At 40.6% G+C, this 24,695-nt stretch overlaps 1 protein-coding gene across 3 annotated transcripts in view; it reads right to left on the reverse strand.

Annotated features, from left to right (window-relative positions):
• Positions 1-7,167: 7,167 nt before the first annotated feature.
• The window catches only part of NKD1 (NKD inhibitor of WNT signaling pathway 1), a 169,044-nt gene continuing 151,516 nt past the window's right edge, over positions 7,168-24,695 (reverse strand). For all 3 annotated transcript variants that reach the window (XM_019497491.2, XM_006273214.4, XM_019497492.2), the window contains 4 exons: positions 23,204-23,351; positions 21,669-21,753; positions 16,502-16,632; positions 7,168-14,278 (listed from right to left, as the gene is read on the reverse strand). In XM_019497491.2, coding sequence (XP_019353036.1) covers positions 13,704-14,278; positions 16,502-16,632; positions 21,669-21,753; positions 23,204-23,351 — 939 coding nt within the window. In that variant the 3' untranslated portion in view covers positions 7,168-13,703. The remainder of the gene's footprint in view (positions 14,279-16,501; positions 16,633-21,668; positions 21,754-23,203; positions 23,352-24,695) is intronic.

Here is a 24,695-nt window from a genome sequence, read left to right on the forward strand (position 1 = left end):
GAGAAGATGCTCATTATTTACAATTCAACTTCTGCTTCTGACTGCCCCTTGTTAAATTTCCAAACAAGTTCCTTTGTTGGACACCCATGCTGCTGTGCTGGAGACAACCTCCTCAAACAACTCCAAAGCCATGTTATTGTCCTCATTCAAATCCTTCCTTACAATAATACTCTTTTGCTATGGTGCCAACAGAAAATTTTGACCATGGATAGGCTGCTGGTAGGCTGAGACCACTGCTTGTAACAACATTGTCTTATTATTTCCCTGTAGTCCTCTGTTTGTCTGTATCCACCTGTCTCTGTCTCTTGCCTTATGCTTAGGTTTTCAGCTCTTTGGGGAGTGACCATATTTTTGTTCTGTGTTTGCTCCACCAAATACATTGTGATCTTGACTAGATCCTTGGTGGTGCAAACGATTAATAATTATTCTCCTCAAGAATGGAGATGTCAAATGCAACACTAATAGTCTATATCCAGAACTCTTCACCTGCTGAAGATAGAAAAATGCTAATATTTTCTAAGACTGGTATGAGAGAAAGGTAATGTCCCACTTGGAATAAGCTGTACAGAGAACAATTGAGGCACTGACAGATGTACAGGCCCCCACTCTAACTCATGGCACTTTACATAAAGCATCGTGAGTTAGAGTGTCCCCCTGACACAACAGATATTCACCCATTTGGTTGGAAGGGAAGGGGGTAGAGGGAAATCGAGTTCCACTTTGGAGCTGATTGAGCCTGAGGAGCCTATCTGCAGCCTATCTGCATCCTCTCTCCCCAACCTCCCTCCCTGCCACCAGATCTGATGTTGTGTGCAGGATGGGTGGGGAAAGAAGGTGGGGAGTGAGCTACAGGGTTTACCTGGCCTGAGCTGGAGGAAGTGGGGCTGGGGAGGGCCACAAGATGGGGGTGCTCCAATCCACCCAACCCCCCTCCAGCTCAGGCTGGGCAAGCCCTAATCTGCAACTCACTCCCCCTGCCCACTCCCCGCTCCCTTCTTGTAGATAGAACTAGGGGTGGGGCTGGCATCAGCCCAGTCCTGCTCATGCAACAGATTGACCCAAAGGTGCTTCAAAGTGGAGCACCTTCATCAGATCCCTCATTTGATGAGGGTTAATTTGTTGCACAATTGGCCACTTTTAGAGCACTCTGCAGACATGCACATGTGTCACAGCATGGCTGAGGGCTTTCAGGAGGCCAACTGCATGCCAAATGTAACTTCTGCCTGCGCCCTTGGTTTCAACTAGGACATTTGTTTAGAGCAACTGAATGCCACTTACATTTCTGACTTTATCAAGATCCTTAAAATAGAGAGCACCTCATTTTCCCCAGCAGCTATCCTTCTGCAGTGTAATAACCCCCTATTATTTACCATATCAGACTTCTCCTACCCCCACCCCCATCCTGCAGTTGGTAGTTTGAAAATGATTTTGCTCAGTACCTAGAAAAATTAAATTTCTAATCTGTGTCTTTGACATTGGCCTCGACTTTGGGTGCTTTTTGTCGTGCCAGACTCATGATTTTTTATGTTCTTGCAACCTGACAGACTTTGATACCATTACAGCTGGGCTACATATCTTAATTTACGTTACAATATTGCCTCAGTGATATTGGAGACAAATGTTTAATTCACGGAACCTCCGTTTCAAACTAGAGACCCTGCATGCAAAAGGCAGATTTCTGTATTTTTTCATCAATTTCTTAGTTCATAAAAATCAATTTTTGTAGAGTTTTTACACTGTACATAAAAGACTGTGGCATCAATTAGCCTTAATTCTTTTTTTTTTTTTCTTTTTTGGAAACCTCTTTGTAGGAAAATCTCATATTTCAGCAATTTGCATTATCCACACAATCTGCTTTGAAGTTCTAAGTTATGGTAAGAAAAGGATCCACTTATCTGCACATAAAAAATGTTCAAAGCTTATAAATTCCCTGAAACAGATGTACATTATCATTGGATTTGCCTTTCTCTCTTTGCTGTTGCATGGCTAATAGAGTTTCATGTGCCCCCTCACATCCTCCCCATTTAGCATCTTTTCTCTACAGAAGCATGCACCCTACTGTGCCAATCCACACTTCAAAGATTTCTGTCTATCTATTAGAAACAAAGCACAAAGTGAGAACATATGGCCCCTTTTAAATTTCCCACATTTAAGTCAATATCGTTTCTTTTCTCCTTTGGCAAAGAAACATAATAAGGTTTATCTTCTCCCTTCCTAAATCTGCTGGCTCTCTCAAACTGCTTGTGCCAATTCAGCAGTTACTTTGCAGGATCAGACTTGGCAGCACATAGAAAAACAAAATCTCTAATTTTTTAAATTGCTTTTATTTCTCTAGATCAAGAAGATGCATTTAAATGATGAAAAAGGGACTAAATGTAACTGCACACTTTCAGATTAGTGGATTTTAAAACCATGAAAGGGCACAGCAGAGAGTCAATCACAAAAACTGTCTCATTCAAGTTCCTTTCAGAGTGACATCTTTCCAAATCTCTCCCTTCACCAGCTAAAGGACTGGAAACATTCTTGGGGCTCTGATTCTTTATTGGGTGATAGCATTGTGTGTTGTTTTGTCCCTCTTCTCAACATCCACGGAAACACAAAGTGACGGCATTCAAGGAAGTGGCAGAGCAATAATTACACATCAACTACCTGATGTACAGGAAGGAAGGTAACTTACCTCTAGTGGTTCTTTGGATCTCCATCATCTTGTGCATGTGCCTCATGCATAATCCCAAAATCTTCTGACCAGTAGTATATTTTGGAATTGCTTGCCCCTCTATGCCATCAGAGAGGTAGACACAAGGATATGCAGGTATAGACATAGCCCTACTGAGCACAGCTGGCCAAAAGATTCTGTTCTCATATTTATGGCGTATAGGTTGTAGCCTTTGGCTTCCTTACTATTCAGTCAATCCAGGAAGAGCACAGACCAACTGCAGATGCTTCCTTAGCCTGATGAAGGGTGTTTGTACCTGCAAGCTTGCAAAGAATTTTTTCAACTATTTGAGTTCGTTTAATAAACGATATCAGCTTTATCCAAAGAACCTTGTCTGCTCATATTTATGCGCATTTGCAGATTCTAAAGCAGCAAAAAGTTTGTTTTTGCTTATAAAAATGTGCCTTTTATGCATAGGTGCTTCACATAACCTGATAATTCACAAGCTTGCTGGGAATTGTTTGTGGCACAGTCTGTGCAGAGAGCTTGATGGAAATGTTCTGTATTTTATGGGGTGTTATGGCTTCAAATTCTCACATCAGCAACACTGATGTACTTGAAGTAACATTTATGCTTATTCTAACACTCATTTCAGTGCAAAGGTGAACAGAACTTTAAAAAGACAGTCCCCTAAGCAGCATGCAGATGGGGTGAATAGTGGGAAAATAAAAGGATTCTGTAAAGATGCTGGCAACAAAAACTGGCAATTTTCTTTCACATTTTGAATAGCAGTTTTGTTGCTTTAGGAAGGTTTAATCCATTTCATCCCTACTCATCTTTTACATATTGGCCAGAATCCCCACTGAGATCAAACAGAGTTTCCCTGAACAAGACATTCAGGATTTGACCCATATTGAACAATACCAATCGACAAGTCAGGTTTTAGGTCAATCTTGGTGAAATGTCAGAGGGCTTACCTAATTACTGAACAGAGCAGGAAGAAAATGAGGGCCATCTGTGCTACGTTCCCTGCCATGCAACTTTGAAGAAACATTTGCAGTTGTTTTATGTTCAGGGACAAACATGTTGAAAAAAAAGTTCACACCTTTTTTGTGAGGTGGCTGGTGTTGGTGGTTTTCATCATTCCAAGAAATGCCTTTAGAAGCACAGAAAAGTGACTGTGGGAAAGCAGGAGCAACCACATGGAGCCCTGCAGAAAAAGCCATTGTAGCCAACATGCATTATGGCTGCTTATCCTTGATGCTCATTTGATCATCAGGGATTATAACACATTAAGGAATGGAATCCTGGCCCCAGGGAATTCATTGGGTTCAGCTTTCACCCAATGGGTATTGCTACTGAATTTCTAATGGTCAACCTTACTGTAGTGTTGTGTACCTGGTACATCTGAGATTGTCTTGTTACACCATCAGAACCTGAGCCCATTTTTAATTAGTCCTTACTCATGGATTTCTTAGGGCAATATCTTTTATTGGACCAACTACATAGTTGGGATAAGGTTAGACAAGAATTTGAAAGCAAGACGTTTTTGCTTAGCAAAGACCTTTATGGGAAATTTATTCATGTAGGAATGTAAACTAAGGGCCAAGTCATTTTTTTGTTGGGCAAACTCTCTCATGTGAAAACTAAGCAGAGAGAAAGCTAGCTAAGAATTTCTCTAAGATCCGTATATCAGGGAAGGATAAGAATAACCTAAGGAAGTCTAGTGAAGCCCAGAGCCAGACACTGACATTTTAGTGCCAAACTGTGCCTCTCCCCTGTTCCTTGACAGCATGGAATTTGAGAACATGGTTGCAAATTGTCCATAAATTTGTGAACAGTCCATAAAAAAATACCTGTTCACATGTTCTGTAAAAATAACAAAGCCTCTGTAAAAGTAAAAGCTGATCTCATCTCAATATTTGTTGCCTTAATTAAGCTACATTCAGCTATTGATGCTGAACACAGAGTGGATCAGCACTGCCCAGTGGCTAAGTGGGAGTGCTGCCCAGCACCTTGCAGTAAACACTGTCAGGCCTTTCTGGCTCCCTGGAGCCTCTGTAGTTCATTGTAGCTGGGACAGATCTGTGGGGATGGGATAGGGGAAGAGGTGACAGATGGGGATCTGTGCTGTTAGTGGAGAGCAGGACCAGAAAAGGTAAGGCTGGGGGTTGGATTGGGAGGGACAGTATGGTGTGTGATGCATTTGGGGGTGTCAGGTATGGGGTGAGTATGGGTCCCCTGGGGTGGTGACAGCCAGGTGTAAAAACACTGCTGTAGTCACACAAGGCTACCAACCCAAGACTTTTTTTTTTATAGTAAAAACACACTTCAGTAAAAAAGCTTGGTTGCCAGTAAAAAGTTTGCAGATTATCAGTAAAACAAATTTCCTGGGATGACAATTCTGTTTGAGGATCAACAGAACAGGGTAGCTGATGCCTTCCCATACCCCCACATAAGAAGCCCCACCTTTTCAGATGCAATTCTGGAGAGCAACACAGTTCTCAAATAAAGTCTTCATGATTTAGCACAGGCAGAGCTGTCCCTTGGGTAGGGCAAATCGGGGTGACCGCCCCGGGCCCTGTGCTTTGGGGGGCCCCATGAAGCCAGGTGAAGCAGCCGCAGTCCCTCTCGTGGGGCCCGTCTAGAGCAGGTGGCTCAGCCCCGCACCACAGAAGAAGCATCTGGTTGCTCAACCCCCTCCCTCCGCCCCCCCGGCTTTGTATCTGCTGAAGAGAGGCTTGTCTGGGGCACGTGGGATCTACTTGGCCCCAGACACCAAATTTCATTGCTACGGCACTGCTGTGTCCTGCCTTTGCAGGGGTCCCACGGCCCTGCGCATTGTTAAAGGGGCCCCCGCCCTGGGCCGATTTGCCCTGGGCCCCTAGGGTCAGCTCTGGGCACAGGACAGATTTTTTCACAAATCACGTGCCTCCAAATAAGATATGTATTTGGTTTGAGAAAAATCAAATGAAGTCAAACAGATTTTTCCATAATCATAGCCAAAAGCTCACCACATGGAGCAGCTCATCCCCTCTCAGCCAGCTTAGTAGCTTCTTCAGGCAAAAGCTCAAGCTTTCACCCCATCACAGCTGCTGCTGAATTGCTGAGCAGCCAAACCTTCTACCAGTTTAGCAGCGGCTGTGAGAGAGTTAAAATGGGACTCTCTTGAATGCTAGCTAGAAAGAAGAGAAAGAAGCCTCTAGCAGCCACTGCAAGAGCAGGAGTCAGCTGCTATGTGCTCCAGGTTGAAGCTGGAGCTGCCACTGCTGCATACTTCTGTACGGAAATGAAGCAGGAGCTACCACCAGTGCAGCAGAGTCCCTGCTCTGCATATGGTCCACAAGGAGCCCCACAGTTTAGATTCTGCCCAGAGCACAAGGTGAATTTAACACCCCTACTTTAGAGGACCAAGCAGGTGAAAGTCACATAGAATAAAGTCAGGGCTGTACTAGGGTTGAGGAAGGGTCTCAAATCCCAGGTTTTCACTGGTTTCTGTGGTCATGAAAGCAGTACGCAGGCAACATTGTTGTAGAGGAGAACTTTCTACAATACCTGCTTCAAACAGCTGGCTTCAGATTTTCACTGAGCAGAGTGCAAAAGTATTTTTTATTCACAAGGGACCCCTTGCTTAACAAGTCTGTCACCAGGACATCATTAATGTAGCAGAAAGGCAACAGAAGAATTTCACAATCACACACACCAGTTTCCAAAAAATGAATCACAGAACATAATCTTCCGTGGTGCAACTAAGATTTGTAACCAGCATTTTTATAACTGTGCAGAGAGTACACACAGTGACAGCCAAGTTCATAATCACTGCTTTGCTGGTAGAGGTGGTCCCACCAGCAGTACTACAGCAGGATTATGTTGCTAGTCTGCTAGTCATATATTCTCTATTACAATAACAGATGCCCTGTTAATTTTGCAACGAAGACTCGTAGTTAGCAAGAATGTGAAGCACCCCACCCTATTGTTTCTGCTTCCTAATCACTTTTTGTGGCACTAGAAATCCTGGGTCCATTTTATCAAGCTTTTGTTGTCCTATGTATCTAGTATGGGGAGGGGTTAATTTGCCTCAAGTCTTAAATGCTAGTTTTCATAGACCCAATTCCTAGTGGAACTTTCAAAGTTCAGTAATGTTCTGTGTTTCAAGACTAAATGGCTTACCTAATTAAGTATTTTTCAGACCTGATGAACTAAATAGCTCTCAGCTACCATGGCAATGGGTATCCGTACCTAGGGTGGACAAATATAATGCATAGGACCTATGACTAACCACGCTAGCCAATTTTCTACCTTCGAGTTAATCACGCTGGCATTTTACCATTTATCTTGCTTGAACTAGCATGTCAAGTCTGGCTGTTAACAAGCTCAAGTGGCACTTTATCTATCAACAATCCTATCCCGTGAACAAGCGTTTGCAGAACTATAAACACCCACTCCAACTTCACTTTGCAAACACCATGGAAAAAACACTGTCAGGAGTAGAGAAAATACAGGCTCCAACATAAGTTTTAATCTACAAAGTTTTATTTGCCATTTTAAATTTGTAAACCATAAAAAAGAGCTTATCAAATATTTATCTGAAATTGGTACAAGACAATATTGAGGCTTGTATAAGCTGCATTGGAAGGACCAGATTTTGCCTTGAGGCATTCATGAATTTCTTCTAATTCCCAGTAGCTACACATGTGCGGTTGAAAACAAATTTGGCCCCAAATTGCCTACTTTGGTATTGCTTAAAAAAAAAAAATCACCAAGATTTAATATAGTGTATTTTTATTAATAGAAACATGGGAAAGACAAATACAATAGTGCCCACAACTACCATTGCCTGAACCCAGGACTGTCAACATCAAAGCACAGGCTTCTACTGCTCAGCCAAAACAGTATGCCTATCAACTACCAGTAGTAGGAGATTGCTCTCATCTGTATAGACTAGAGAAGAGATACAATACACACTTCACTAGCATGTTGCACGATGCACATCACAGTTTATAGAATTATCCAGTGCCTGATAACAGTTACATGAATGCTTGCCATTGCCAACCCCATACCACTGTTCTTGTATGTTCTGAAACACCTGGTACTTTCTACTGTCAGAGATAGGATAGCAGGGTAGACAGGCCACTGGTCTGATTTGGTGTTTCCTATAATTCCAAGATTATGAATACACTCACTGGAGGTACTAAAATCCTCCTACTGCAAAAGTAACAGCTAGTGCTTAGCACTTCAGAATAGACACGTAAGCCTTCAGCAGAGCCCAGCCAAGTCCAACCCCCACTGTTGTTTGATGATGTGCACTATTCTCTTCCTAAGCAGCTTAGCTGGTACTGCAGCTGCTACTCAGGAAGTTTTCTTTAAAAATATTGCAACAGACTTACCGAGATGCATCCTCTGCTAAAAGAACCCATGATAAATCAGGCATTGGTTTGGAAGTCAGGAGTCTATTTCTGTCTCCGTCCCTGGCTTGCCAGTGGGTAGCCTCATGCAAATTACTTCATATATAAATCGCGTATGAAGAATATTGACCTCCTTCATCAAATGTTTTAAGTTCTACTAATGAAAAGCTCCTTCTAAACGCTGGGTATTATTAATTATATTATGAACCCAACATATTGTATTATAAGAGGGTCAAACAATGCTACAGACATGATTCTCTTTCTTCAGATAGCATTTCCTTTTCTGTCTCTTAGCTGTCTTTTTTCCACCCTCTACCCTTGTCTCTAAAATTTTGCTATCAACCTCTTCCCATTTTCTCTTCCTAGCTCTAACCCTCACAATAATCAAGTATCCCTTAAATCCCTTCTACTCAAAAACAAAAAAATGAAAAATATCTAAGTCATATAATCTCCATTATTTAGTTCAATGGGAATGAATTAGCTGGAAATATATAAGTAGATTAGAGTGTGATTGACAACAATATTATTTAATAAGCATGATCCAAACTGCATATGTGATACTATGTAATGTCTACTTCATAATTAATTCAATGTTATTCTACTTATCTGGTGTCCAGCCTGGCGTTTCGTTTTGACTCTCTGAGCACCTAAAACTTGTATAAAAGGCAAAAACGTAAAAATACCATTACCAAGTTATATCAGCTCAACAGCACTCAAATAATCATCATGTGCTAAATCAAGGCCCAGTACTGAGGCCAGTAGCAACAGAAGACAGAAATCTAATCCAAACCATTTAGAAAGAAGATTTCATTTGATTTTCCCTTGTGTTGCTTTTATTTACTCTTCAATAAAATAGGCCTTGCAGAATATGTGGTCAATTTTTCTAACAATAACTGCATAAGCACAAAGGGTCATACACATAACTGACCTCCCTGGCTGTGTCTATAATGGAATATTGCACATTAGAATGAGTGCTAGCTAGCACAATGTTAAGTATGACTTGAAACATGTTTTCACATTTTGTTTAATTCTAGAGAACATAGGTTACTTAAGACCAGTGCATATATCTTCAAATGAATATGTTTGTCTGCACTACAGGCAAAATCATGTTTCAGATCATGTTACATAATGCATTTTTTCATTGTAGGTGAGACCACAATGATGCTACTTTCTGATTTGTTGGAATATAGGATGAAATATCTCTTGTAGCAATTGGGGTACATGAGGTCATATGGAGAATAAGAGTCATTTATTTGTGTGTGTGTGTTCATGAAGCAAAAGGTAAGTTCTTGAATATGAGGGTTGGCTGTCTTTTAATAGTAAATTGCTATCAAATTATTGTCTGGTGGTCTACACTGTGTAACATACAACATGTAATTTTTGACAGGGGACATTTTTGAAATTACCATAAATTCTTGTGTTCTTCAGAAATTCTTTTCCATGAGAATACTGCTGTAAATATGCTCCTGATCATTACAGTAGTGAGGCTAATGATGCCAGAGATAAAATAATTATGTAGCTCTCTAGTTAACATTTCCTTAATGGGTCCACTCTGCTATCATGCCAGTGGAGCCATACATAAGCATCTGAGGGCTGAACTGGGCCATATTATTTGCTACAGTGACTGGAGGATGTGTAGAGATTGTAAGTCTTGTTTAGACAAGTGCCATGAGATTCTCTGATGAAATATTCTAATAAAGTACAAAGCACAATTAGTATTTTTTAATAAAGCTGGCAATATAATTTCCAAGAGCTGAAATTAAAAATGATTAATCATGCCCAAAGCCATCAAACAGAAGCAGCAAAGAAGCAGATATTTAAAACATCTGTCTGACCATGGCATAGATTCCAATACCATACTCCTGGAGAGAAAACATGATCCCACTGAAGTCAATGGGCACCACTGGATGAAGATATTAGCCTTGCTGTGTCCTCGGACTGATTTGCTTTTTATAAAGCAGCCACAAAATACCAACAAGAGCTCTGAGGCTCTTTATTTCCAGACTTTGCACTCCCCGGGCAGAGCTGAGGGAACTTTTCCACCCCACCTTTTCCCATCAAAAAAATGGATACTGGGTGACAATGAAACAAGGCAAGAATTCATCTCAGATCCTCTGAATTGTTTGAGTATTCTGAAAAATTAGAAAAAGGCAAAGTATTTTGACATTATCAAGATGATACTGTTTCAGTTTTTGACCTGAAAGAATTTTTGCTTCAAAATTTCTTTCAATATTATTTTTAAACATATAAAACTTTAAAAAAATGCTCCAATCTGAAAGAAAACACTTTATTATGAGTGGAACGAAATGTCCCGTTTCACAGGAAAGAATTCCTTTCAACTTCTGGATTTCCCATAAATTCTGAAAAATGCTTGTTTGGGGTCAAGTTGAAACGCATCCTATTTTTTAATTTTTGGAATAATCGGTAAAATGAATAATCAATAATCTGCAGAGATCTGGTAGCAGATGAGAGCCTTGAGCCTTGAGGCTTAACACTTCAAATATAAAATCAAAGCACACTCTCTTCTCAATGGCCTGACCCTTTCCCATTAAGTTAATGGGAATTCTTCCATCAGTGTGATCCCTTGATCTGTAAGCACTGACAGCAATTGCAATATGCCCCTGAAATCCACAACAAAAAAAGGAAATATACTTTCTGAACTAGTAAAACTTTAATTAACAGGGGTTTCTCTTGGCACAGTTTTTGCTATTAAATAAATAAAGCATTTAGTCAAAACCATCTATATTTACTATACAAAATACTGAAAAGCAAACATTTTAAAAGTTATGGAACTTAGGGTTTTGTGAAAAAAAACTGTGCTATATGAGCAGTTATTCACACTTAATGCACATAACACAAATGCAACACAGTATCAGAATACTGTCTGCTCGTACATGGCTAGTGTAAAGTTGGTAGTGTGGGGATGCCATGTTATTAACATTCAAATATGTATTTCACAGAATCCAAACCAGATAAAATTTGTCTTTTGGATCTCAGGAAAAAAAACAAGCTCAAAGTTGTGACTTATGTTCAATGTAATACAACAGCTCAAAAGCCCACTTGCCTCCAAGTTTTGTTTTGCTGTTATCTTTTCTGGCAGAGTATCTTTGCATTTTAGAGTATGTATGTCCCATTCTACATTCTCTCCCCTCAGAGAACTGGCACACGATTGGAACACATGTTGAGTATTTCCTAGGTTTACATGTTTTCACCCAGGAATGATTTGTGTAAAGGAAAAAAAACTAAAATGGCAGAATTCTGGCAAATACTCTACTGAAAAGAGAACAGCATTGTGTGCATTTCAGAAAAAATAGCATGGCATCCCTTCTCAGATGGAATGTACACTCGTGTGTTTGCATGCGGTATAACATAAGTCACTTGAATACATCAGACTTTGTTAACACTATAATATAAATAAGCTTATTCCTTCTACTAGACATGTAAATGCCTTTTTTTTTTTGCAGTCAATAATTATATATACATTGAAAAAGAATGATACACAAGCAGCAAAATAGGCTTAGACTAGAACAACTCAGTGGTAACTAACCAAATTTGTGGCCTTTTCATATTTTCAATACAGAATATTCTGCATATAAATATTTTTGGACTTTAGGAATTTAAAAAATAAACAGAACAGTATAGTTGTCACACAGATCAAACACACTTTAAAACATTTTGCTAGATTTAACAGAACACAATGCTGACAGCTAAAAAAAATAAAATAAACCAGATTTTTAAAAGGGACAATAAGTCTAAACAGTTGCTGATTTCGGGAGACATGAGATGGAACTAATTACCAAGAAGCAGTGATTCCACCCAGTTCCACAAGTTGGCAAGACTTTCAGCTTTCTTTTCTTTAAACATTGATATCTCTTTGTCCTTAGATAGGCCAGCCACCTTCTAAGAGTTTCTATGCTCAAAAGTAGGAAAATCTCCCATCTTAGACCAATCAAGACTCTAACTGGTAAAAAAACATGCCCTACTCATAAAGGGCCCATAAAAATGTGGGATAGTTACATTTCACAATATATATATACTATAGACAAAAAACATATAATTAGAAGAAACTAAAACCAAAAGCAAGTATGTCTGATAGAACAATTACATTTTATGTGAGCAGAACTCTATGTTTAAGTTCCAAGCAATGGAGCAGTTGTTTATCAGTCATTTCCACTTACAAAATAGCATTCTGTACAAAACCTGACTCTGAACATATTATAAATTTGGGCTCCATAGAAAACAAAACCCAATTGTACTGACTTTTTCTTCTCATTTTTCCCATTTGTTTTGACCTTCTAATGTCTCAGCAGCCAATAAGATCTTAGTAGATCTTGTCTCACTCTATGGAATGGAAGCCCTTTGATATGAAAAAAGTGGAAGAGGCCAGAATGACTGAGAGCAGTGTTTTTCATGTACTGAATTGTCTTTAAAAAGGGAGTTGAACAAAGCAGTTGGTGCCGGGGAAACAAACTGTAGGTACCCAAGAAAATGCCATGGGGTATGTGTTTTATAACATAGCTAAAAAGTCACTGTCATAAGAAAAAAAATTATAATGTTAATATTAAAACCACAGATTTCTAAAACACAAGAAAATGTACCTGAGAGTGTGTATATTTATATATTTATATTTTATATATATTTGCCAACATTTAAAGTGAGAAAGTATATTTCCCCCCAATTCTCTCTCAAAACAAAGAATTGCTAATTTAACCACGCCTCCCACCCCAACCCAAAACAAACCATGAATATTAGTTATGGCCCAAGCACTAAAGTTTAGTGATGGTTTTGAAAAACCCCATTTTACATATTCCTCTTTTCTTTCCTCCCCATTGGTTTTCCAAAGCAGAACAGAGAGTAAAAGTAAAAGAAAAAAAAAGTATATTTAAATATATTACCCAGTATCTAACAGACTGTACTTGTGTCAGTAAAGAACCTCAAAAAATAAAGTACAAGTTCTAAAATGTAGCTCTGTTGACAAATATCGCTAGTATTTCCTTATAATAATATTAAGATAGCTTGAAAGGATGTGAAAGTCCAACACAAACAGGCTACATGAATGCAGTATATTAAAACCCCTCTGTAGCACATTACAATCAATAAAAAGAAAATAAAATCTGAATAATACTAGAGGTAGCAGCTGTTTGTATTCTCTGTTATTCTGAGTATTTCTGGAGTCCAAACCTTCGAACATTGCTCCCCTGATAAAAGGCTTGCGTGCAATCAGCCAACATACAGCAGACTGGTAACCTAGATGTCTGCAACGCTGTTTGAAGTATCTTTTCTAATACAATGAAGGAAGTACTTGTAAAGGAAGTGCGTTGACGACCTGCATTAAATCACAGCTCAAAAAGATATGGCTGTTTGCTGTTTTACAAGCCACTTTAAAAACACACGCACACACACACACACACACACACACACACACACACAAAATCAATCCACAAGTTCTTAAGTAAGCTATGCAGTTCCACAACATATAAATAGTGTAAGGTTCGAGAGTTTCGTATAATTTCTAAAATATATGCTAGCTGAATATTAATGGAGTAACAATAGTATTAATTAGAGTAATGCCTTAGTCTGACGTCAGAGGAACATGTTTCCTTCATATGGGATGATTCTAGAGGATGTTGGAGGGATCTGCTTTATGTTTGGTAGAAATGATGGTAATGATGGTGATGCTCATGATGGTGGTGATGTTCATGTCTCTGTATCATTTGTCCAACTTGACCTTCATATAAAATGACAGTAGGCAGGTCTCTCACATGTTCTTTTTCTACAACTGTCCCTGGAGACTGGAAGGTTTTGCACATTTGATGATTCTCCTTTGCTCGCTGCTTGTGTTTCTTGTAGGCCGGCTGAGACTGCATGGGGAGATAAGGAAGATTCTGGCCTACCCGTGTGGTTGGGGAAGCCAATGGTATGGATACCCCTTGAAGAGGTTTATTCCTTACAACCCTTCCAGGGTGGACAGAGGCTACATTTTTGGTCAGAACCTTGGGTGACCTAACAAAGTGCTTGTTTGAGTCTTGATTCCGCAGCCTCTGTTGTATTTCCGCAATCTTGGCATATGAAGTATCAGCCAAATTGATGTGACTGGGGTCCACTACTTGAGATTTCCTATGGTGGGCATGGAAGGTTTCAGGTTCATGAGAGCGGGATCTAGTTTGATTTGCAACTCTGCTTGGTGGGTCTTGTTTTTGAGCTGCTGGAGGAGATCCTAGGAAATAAAAACAGAGTTAGGCATCTCAGATTTCAAAGTTTTAATTAGTAGCATGTACTTGGCAGGGTTAGATCTATCAGCAGAGTGGAATTCTCCTCAAGAACCAAATGCAATTATAGCTATAGATGTTTAAAATGTTTAATAATTCTTGTTATTAAATACTAAACTATAAGGTATATATTTTTTAAAAGCTTTTATTCTATTCTGAAAAATTCTGGTTTTTGGCCATCAAACTACAGTACACCAAAACAAGCACTTGGAACTGTAACACTTAGAGCAGTGTCTTCCAAACTTTTGATATGTGGGGCTCACTTTTTTCCAGTTTAAGACTGGTGGCACACTTTACTCTTACACCTGAAAAGGGGTGCATGTGCACGCACGCACGCACGCACACTTTTCCCCCTCAAAACATGCATGCTCCATTCTCCTGCCAAACAAAAGCACAACAGTGTTAAAAAAGAACACTGAGTATGGGGTGTGTAGGGGAGGTATGAGTGGGTGTGTGCTGAGGTGTGTATACATAGCAGTGAGCGGGGCTCCACCCAGAGGCTCCATGTGTGTGCAGGGGAGGGGGCAGGGGGGAGAGGTGTGGGGGGGTGCAGTGTTTGTGGGGTGTGTTATTGTGTGTGGAGGAGGGTGTGGTTTGCAAGAAAAGGTTTGTGGGTATGGTGGGGTGTGCATAGAAGCTCCCCACATGCACTGAGCCAGTCACCACCCACCCCTGCTCTGCAACAGCCTGAGGCCCGTGTGCCCTGTGGCACCTCCCCACCACCGCCAACAGCACACAAGCCCAGCCCTGCCCCACGCCCACTCTGGACTCACCCCCACAGAAGCAGATCAGCCAAAACCCACACACACAGCCCTGGCCACCCATAGCATATCCTGCTGTCCCCCAGGCATGCAGTGGGGCTGGGGTAGCTCCGTAGCTGGATGGTCTTTCTAGGCAGCCCAGGCAGTGGTGGCTCCTTCCAGCTGCTAGGGCCACTGGCGTCAGCCCCACAGTACCAGTGGGGACACAAGTGCACAGCCCCAACGTGGCCTACCCTGTGCCTGCTCCAGACTCACTTGCCCAGGCTCAGCAGCAGCCAGGCAGAATCTGTTGCTCAGTGTGGGGGAAAACCGGCTGCTGGGCAGCCTGGAGGCAGCAGTTACACTGGCAGAGACGCAGGGCAGCCCAGCATGGGCTCTGGGCAGTTGCAGCACAAATGGCCCAGCCGCGGCAAGAGGGAAGAGGCCGCTTATTCTCAATGCTGAGCAAGTTTCTGCCTGGCTGCTGCTGCTGCTCAGCGCAGGAGAGTTCAGAGTAGGCACGGGGCAAGTCAGGTCAGGACTGTGTGCTTGGGTCCCCAGCGATACCGTGGGGCTGGGGCCAGCAGCTGCAGCAGCCAGAAGGAGCCACCACTGCCTGAGCTACCTAGAAAGGCAGTCCAGCCACAGAGTCACTTCAGCCCCACTGCGTGCCCAAGGAGCAGCAGGACATGCCACGGCCGGATGGTGCCTGGGCCAGGTGGGACCTAGGGACAGGCAGTGGGATGGACAAAGAGCCTCCACAGGCCAAATCCAGCTCACAGGCTGTATTTTGCCCACACCTGGTCTAAGTTCATAGGAAAGCACACAGCTGTGATTGTGGGGATGGTGGGGAAGTGAGTGTATTTGGCACAGGGGCTGTCTGGTGGAAGGGAAGGGTTGGGGAATGCAGAAGTAGCAGTAGTCCCCAGGGAAGCAGCTGCAAGCGCCCTTGGGGAAGCTGGGGTAGGCACACGGTGCCAAACACAGGAGGAGATCCTCACCCAGGGAAATCCCAGGGCACGCTTCTGTCGCTCTCACAGCACACTAATGTGCCCCAACATGCCTTTTGGGAATTATTGACTTAGAAACATGGCAAATACACAGTCTAAACCCTTTGAATTTTGGGAGGGACATCAAGTCCTTTTGTATGAACTCACCATTGGTTTTTGTTCTGGATTAGATCCAAAAAAAAACATTTTCAGGTTGCAACTTAAACCTGGCCTTAACCAATCAAAGCCCAGCCTTGATTCTTACCATCTAGCAACCTGCGTCTGAACACTGTACAAGTTGGTCCATCACCACTAAATAGCTATAGATCAGTCAGCCAACACGGTCATTTCAAGATTCCAAGTAAGTGCCCAATTTGGACTGTGCAGCTGAAGGAGGACTGGACACAACATGCTTGAAACATAAAAATTACTAAACAGTTACCTGGCCCAAATTTTGATGTATAATTTTCTATTCCTGCAAGATCCAAATAGTGGTTTCTCCTTTCAATGTTCTCATCAACACAATGGCGGTAGCAGCCACTCTGCTCAGGATTGTTGTCACTGTAATGATATCTGTGAATGGGAAAAATAATTAAAGTTCAGCAAGCTTGCAAATCGGTTCCCCCACCATTTTCAAACCCAAGCTAATGGGTTGGTAAAGCCAATAAGCACCTTGAACTGATAGGTCTCACTTGCAAAGACATTTAACACCTGGTTGTCTGTATTTGAGAAGGGCCTGGACTAACTGCTCTTTCCTCTCATGAATTGCCCCCCTGGTTTTGTAGAGCAAGGGATGCTTTTGGATTTGCATAATGCACACAAACACAAATACAAAATCTTTGAGAGTTTACTGCAATCTGTAGCTGGCCAAACCATTCAGTACATTCTCTAATCACGCCATGTCAGGAAAAGTCTGCCAGCTGATTTGGCTGTTCTCAGCTCTACAGGGAAGAACTGAGCTCAGCTGAGCTTGTTGTTAAATGGCCTAAATGTCGGTGTGGTTCTGCTTCAGGGAAGTAAACAGCAGCACAGGTGGATTTACTAAAGGAAACTGGGCAAAAAGGTGTCAGTGGAAAAATCTGAGATAACTACTGTTTGCCAAAATACATCTAATAAGGTCAGATCAACTCTGGGCTTCATAATCCTGACTCCTTTTCCTGCTCAGCTTTGCTATTTTATTTATAGCAGAACTATTTCCTGAGAATGAATATCTGAAATACCACTCATTTATGAGCAAACATGCACATGCACACACACTTACGAGCTTACAGTATTGTAGCCAATAATGCTGAGCAGTTTAAATTTACCACATCCAATAAACAGATGTTTATAACTAAGACCAATTTTTCCAGAATAGCAAATAAGATGAGGAAAATACAAAATTTTAAAATTATATCATGGACTATTATTCACCAGGACACTGCCATCCCTGAAAGCATGGAGTGGATTCTGCACTCTTCTGTACCCAATTCAACCTCACTAATTTAAGGTGAGTCCACAACTTGGCTTCGCATTTCAAGCTAGTTCCAAAATAAGGACTCATTCCTGGATGATGCCAGGCATTCAGATCTCAGTCTGCCTCTTTTTCGGCATGAAAGTAATTGCACTGAAGTCAAGTACATTGTGCTTTGCTGAATTGTCACATGAGTGTCTTGTTCTCTTGCAGAACTGAGCCCTATGTGACACTGGTATGCTGTTAGGGATCTACTGAAAATATATACTTTCCTTGATAAAAATCCCCAGATTTATTCTATTGCAGGGTGTCACTTGCATTTGGGAGATTACGTTTACGCTGCTTTGATATATGCAAATACTTATGAATGTGATGCTGCTTGCCAGGGAAGCAGGAAACCTTTGAAGGCCTTGAACCCAGTTCTTCAGCCACCCGTGCACTTGAAGTAAAAGACACTGCACTTGGACATCCAAAAGAGCTGGAGGAGGAAGCCCCCCCCCTTGATAGTGGCCCACATCTCATATGTACCTCATATGTATCTGGGTCGAATTTTACAATTATGGCAGTTCAGCTCATAGGCATGCAATTCAAAAAGCACTTCATGGGCTACTGCTAGCATACAGAGGACCATGGAGTGCTGCTGATTTGCCTATGGCAGTCAATAAGTGAGCACTGCATGCACAGAAGACACTGAAAGGTTCATATAGCGCAGGCATAACCGTTTCTGATCCAGCATAATTAAACAGGATTGATTACAGCAGTGTTTGTCCAAAACTGAACTGCATACCATTTTTTTTCTGGTACCGTAAATGAATTGAGACCCTGAAGAAACACCATGTTAGTCCCTCCACAGGCCCACATTCTAAAAGCTTTCTAGCATGCAACAATGCAAATATACACAGAGAAGCAATTATACATTGATGAGAAATGAGCTCCACTACCAAAGAAAACTCAAGTATTTCTGAACACCATGGCTTCTGTCAGCTGTGCCCAGACTGCTCCTTTGCATACACATGGAAAGATTCAGGCATCAAACACCTGATCTGAATCTTCTGCAGGGTGTAAGAATATATGTTTTTATAAAAGATGCCTGCTTGTGTTTTTGAATAGTATGTGAAACCTTTTTCTAAATTCTCAGGCTGGAATGTCATTATGAGGAGGGTCAGGCCGGGATAGAATGGGTCAGGAGATACATGTGAGAACGTGTAGGTCAGGAAACCGCAAAGGATATTTCCTGAAAGTCACAGTCAAAGAGAACAGTTCATTTACATGAGTCAAAGCTAAGTTACTTAAGCAGGTCAGCATGAAAAAAGCCTGTATGTTCCAAAGGACAGTGTCTTTCTATAAATGAAAGATGTTTTGAGGCCTGGTACAAGTATAAACAGCTAGAGTAATGGGAAGGAAATAAAACACTCCAAATCATAAAGTTGCCTGCCACTGCTCTTCTCACCATCGATTTTATCAACAGCATAAGGCATCTGCTGGGTAAACCAGCCATAAATCTGGATGTTCGCATTAGCACTACATGTGGAAACTCTAAGACTGTGGCTAAAGGATGAAAAATCCCTCCCTCCTGAATACTCTTCCCACATTAGGGGTAGAAATATCCCTAATAACTTCATTCTGAATATTAAATTAAACATTACTTGGGGGGGGCGGGGGGCAGAGGTGCTAAGGCAAATGGTTGATAGCTCAGAGGTTGCAAGTACAAGGCCATAGCAGAAACACTCAAGGCGTGGTTTGACAGATTCCAACGAATCTGTGAATTCTGCTAAATATGTTATCACAAGAACACGAAGAAAGAAGGAACCTTACTTAAAATCTTTAAGAGATTGCAATATGTCATTGTTGTTCTCAAAGGAACCCCCACAATGCCACAGATGAGATTATAGGATACTCACCAGATTAAAATTTGGCTTTGGTGCAGAGAAATGTGGGACTTATTTCTTTTAAAGATACAAATGTCCACATTTGGCTAGATGCAGCACCAAAAGGGGACAATCAGGCACTCTACTATGGACCTCTGAGAAGGCTTAACTAATTTGGGTGCAAATTAGAAATCCTTAGGAAAGTTCTAACATGTGCCCAACAGCAAAGGAACCTAGGGACCATCTGTCACCCTGTGGCAGAGGCAAAATGGCAACAGAAGTAAGAATCTTCCCCTCAGTTGAGGGCAACTATAACTGTGGGTTTCAAATGAGAGAAATGAGTATCCTCTATCATCTAAGAATGCTGTTCATGCAAACACATATAAATTATGAAGCAAACAGTACTAGATGCAAAAAGAGGACGTAAATCCTGAACTGCATAGCTGTTACTCTGTAAGTAACCGTTCACCAAGCCACAGAAAATCCTCCTGTTATAAAAAGCCTATATAGAGTTTCAGGTAAAGAGATCGAATTAGTTCCTGTCTTATAATTCTGCCCTCTCTGAATCTGGGTGTACCGTTCTGGACAGAAGTCATACCTTACAAGTATTTGTGATCGGACTGAAGAAAGAGGGCACAGCTGCTTTTTTTTTTTTTAAGTGAAAGTGAATGCTCCGCCTGCTGGTATATTTGCTGAGCTATTTTCCCCAGACAAATACTTCTAAAGCTGAGAAAACACAAAGCTAGAAAATTTTTTTAATTGCACTTGAAGAAATGGTTTAAACGTCATTGCTGTGGTGTTTCCCACTTCCCCAGCCTGAAAAATGAAATCCCAGTTTAAACCAAATAGACACTGAATAGAGAAATGATCTCTCTAGCAGTGGATACAAATTGGGAGATACCTAAATTGGGGAGGGGGGGGAGGGTATTTTACTAACCAATTGAACAGTATAAACTGAACTGTGAAAAGTGCATTTTTTGCTGTTAATCCAATGAAAAACAAGATACTTTAAGAAATCTGGTTTTAACTGATATATCCCAAATGGCTATCATGTATTCTGCAATTCAGCATAGCATGCACCTATAAGGCAGATGGAAGGCTTGATAATGGGGCAAATCTATGCTTATCTTTGCTAACCTTGCCATTGACATGACTAGACATCTTCAGAGGAGCAACGCCTATTCTAGACTAGCATCCAAAATAATATTATACATTCCTTCAGGGAGAAACTTCAAATAGGCCTGTTTTATCTAATCTCTAAAAGACTGCAACTGTACCTGCAGCTGTGCATAAAAGAAACTACTGTGTCTGTACTTTATTGGAAATAGATGCATTTTGAGTCACCAGCAGGAATCCATAGAAAAACAATATATAGAGGTTTTTTCCAAGTGGTGAAGGGCATTCCAAGACTAAATAGAAAGTAACCTAATTTTCCTTGAAGATTTACTATAAATGCATTAACCAATAGGAAACACCCTAATTTTCAGATTGATGTCATCTGGTAACTGACTGATTTTCAGAAAGTCCAAGGGGAGAGATTCTGTGGTAAGTAGGAGGAATGGTTTCTGGCAGCTTGGGGGCACAGTGAGTTGGGCTCTGGCCTTTGTTTATATAGGGAAACTACTGAGGTAGTAAACTAAGTTATGAATTTACAGTGCACATAGTATTCCTTGTGTAGATACTCCTTGTCCTTTGAAAGTGGAGTAAATTACCTTATCCTTACTAGACACTGGGCATGTCTACACAAGACGTTTACTGCACAGCTGACTAATTAGCTGCGCAGTAAACATCATGCATCTACATGTGCACCGCTATTAGGCTGGAATAAATTAATTTACTCTGCAACAGGATAGTACTTGTAAATACAAGTACTATCCTGCTGCATAGTAAAAAACTCTGCACTGGTTCCTTGGGTAAATGGAAGTTGGATGTTTCTCCTTGGTGACCTGGTTGATTTTGTTGGCGATGAAAGAGAACAAACTATAGTAAGAGAAGGATGGGTCTCTCTTGGTCCTTTTCAAAGTAGAGTACTTGCACAAACTATCCAAAAAGTTCTCAAAATAATGAAAGGAAAAAGGAAGCATGTATGGCTACCTACTGCTAGTTTCCTCAGCTTCCTTGGATATAAATACTGGCATTAGTATCAGGACATTGGCTATCAATGAATTTGTGCTGTGCATTCCAAAGTGACAACCCCCATAATTCCTATATTAAAAAAAAAATAGTATCTCCAGCCTCTTGAGGGTGGCTACCTTTTCGCAGATGAGAAAGGAGTTCTTCCAACTTACCTGAGAGAAGCTCGCTGTTTCTTTTCAGACCCCCTCAGTTCCTCACTGGCTTTGCTCTCAGTTCTGTGCCTAGAGCTCTGCAAATCTGTCCCCCAAAAAAGGTAAGTTATTATTCCATTCTTGCTGTGCTTATTCTGTCAGGTATATGCACTGCAATACATACAGACTTATTACTGTCATTCTATCAATGCCTCATAATTCATTATGGGGAAACTCTTCAAAAGTGACATGGCAGTTGAAGTGCAATTGACTTTCACTGGGAGTTTGGGGCCTAAGTAACTTAGGCTCCCTAGTAGAAAAGTAAAGAAATGAATGGGCATGGCCAAACAAAATCATTGCCACTCATCAGCTGCTTCAATAACTAACATTCCCTGCTGTTGTGTAGTTTCCCCCTCATTGCACTCAAAATGGCTTTATTTCAAAACTACTGTTACAAGGGTGTTTCAGGAAGTATAACTATTACAGTAAAGGCATGACTTGTTGGGTTTTTTTTAAACCAAAATTGTTAAACTGATACAAGCCCTAGTCTGCACAGAGTTGTACTGATAAGAAGATTGTATTGTATGCATTGTAACAGCATAGTTTATTTAGTTTATTCCTTTTTGTGTACAGGAATAAGCTATACTGTTATAAGGCACCATTATACCAATAAATATTATGATCAGATTATGCTGGTACAGTTAAAATGGTGCAACTTTTATATTTAGACAAGTGCTGGTAATGCTGTAATGTATGATGCTGTTAGAATAAACACATTACACACAGACTCTACTAGCCACATCTCTCTGAAATTTGTGAGAGCCACCCTTGTATAACTGGTGACAGTCATTAACCCAGTATTTTCATGTACATTGATCAACATATATTATCCAGGGATGTTTCACTAGCATATACTGACTAACTGAAAGGGATAAACAGATTCTATGTATCGCAGGATTTGAATTTAAGGTACAGATGATATAGTTCCTCCTTTTCTCCAACTGGCTTAAGACCTGATCAAGTCTTGATGATTTTGGCTAGGAGTATGTTTCTTTTTAATGATATATTTTTTACTTGTACAAGCTCTAGTGTACAGCTGTCAAAGAACCTTATAGTGATGTGGTTATTTCTCTTCCTGTACTGGAGTATCTATATTGCTATAAGGAACTTTTGTACAAATATAATTGTGTCAACACTGAAAGGCAGGTGGTCATGCTACTTTAATTGTACCAATATAGTTTAGATAGTACAACTTCCTAGGGTACAAAAGGCCTTAATCTTCAGGCATATTTTAAGTACAACCACAAATCTCATAGCATGTAACTACTGCAAATCAGAAATAATAAAAAAAGAGGGGAAGTTTAATTTTCAAATGTAGACTTCTAAATTAGAGCAGACAGCTCTACAGGTAAAATCTCAAATGGGCATTATAGGGACCAAATTATCCCCATAATTAATCGTCTCAATTTAATTTAATTTTATGTTTTTCTACCTATCAAATGCAAAGAGGGACCTTTCAGGGAAAGCTTTTCAAAAAGTGTAGTATACATCCTTACCAGTATGGTTTAAGAGGATACTCTTTTTCCTCTGACTGCCATCTGGTGCCACGGTAAGCTTCACTCGCAGAGTTTTACTTGAACTTGGAGAGTGGTTTACTGATGCATCAACTACCTCATAGATGGTATGAAGCAAGCTGGTAATATCCTACAGTTGGGATTAAGCACAAACAAAAAGAAAAAATACGGTAAACATGAGTAAAGAACATATAGCCTTGTTACTTATTAATATAACCATTCCAAAAATGGATCTGTAGGCTGCAGAGACACTCTCAAGTCTCACCGTATTCATAAGGAATGGATGGTATGCAGCACTTAACTGTGCTAGAAGTGTTTGGCCTCAACAATTCCAGTCTTGTTCCTTAGACAGGCATATCTTTAAGAAATATATTTTCGTACTGGACTTACAGATACACACACTTCATAGCAATTTTATGACCTTGGGTGACAGATACACAGAAGCATTTCAAGCACACGATCTCTGTGTCTCATATTCTTTACCCTTGGATGCCATAAAACATCATAAAGGTTATGATATGGGAAAAACCAGACCAAAACACCTTTAGGGGGAAAAAAAGAGATTATTCACGTTGTCCCAAACCAAGCACACCCTATTAGCAGTCTGGGATATTCAGTTTCTTTCTATTCTCTTAAATGTAGCTAAAGTATAATTATTGATGCTGAAAATTGAGTTCACATGATCCAAGCCATAGCAAGCAGACATTTCCACAAAGCCCAAAATATAAGACACACCACCCCTCACAAATTCAGGGAATTGTTTTTCTTCCTGTTACCACTCTTGGTTGGATACATGGGGGATAGATCCCAAAGAACAAATCTGGGCTGAGTTTAAGATATGCGGTTAAGAGACGAGGCAGGACTGCAAAGTTCAGAGCTGAAATGGGACTGGATCTAACGTTCCTTAAACTGTAAGACTGCTACTTCAGCCTACTTCAGAGACTGACCCCCAGTGTTCAGAATGGGATGTGAACTTTACTCAAAGGTTTGCCATACTGACAATGTGGTGTTCAGATTCAGGCCTGTCTTAAAACATTCCTCATATTAGCTTTGCATCTCCAATGCTACATAAGTGTCATAAGGGGTAGGATTAACCCCTCACCCCCTTCAACATTTCATAATGCAACTATGGCTTTAAACATTTTAGGCATAGAAATTACTTTGAAAGCCAGGGTTCCTTTCTAACACCCCAGTTCAGAAAAACATTTATTCAAGCTTGAGCTTAAGGCAACACCTATTCAGCAAAGCACTTGAGAATGTGTTTAAGTCCCCTTAAGTCAATAAGATTTAAGTACTTTACTGAATAGGGTCTGATCAAAAGAAAGCATTTCCAAATTCATACAACTCCTTTGTCCCATACAGGAGGAATACTGAATCCTGATTGCTTAATATATATATATAGGTGGAATATAGCCCCTTTTTAGCAGCTAACATTGCTGCAAGTCAGCTCATATTTAGTCAGCAAGAGAGCTCC

The sequence above is a fragment of the Alligator mississippiensis genome, chromosome 10, assembly GCF_030867095.1.
Source record: "Alligator mississippiensis isolate rAllMis1 chromosome 10, rAllMis1, whole genome shotgun sequence".
Classification (NCBI taxonomy): Eukaryota; Metazoa; Chordata; order Crocodylia; family Alligatoridae; genus Alligator; species Alligator mississippiensis.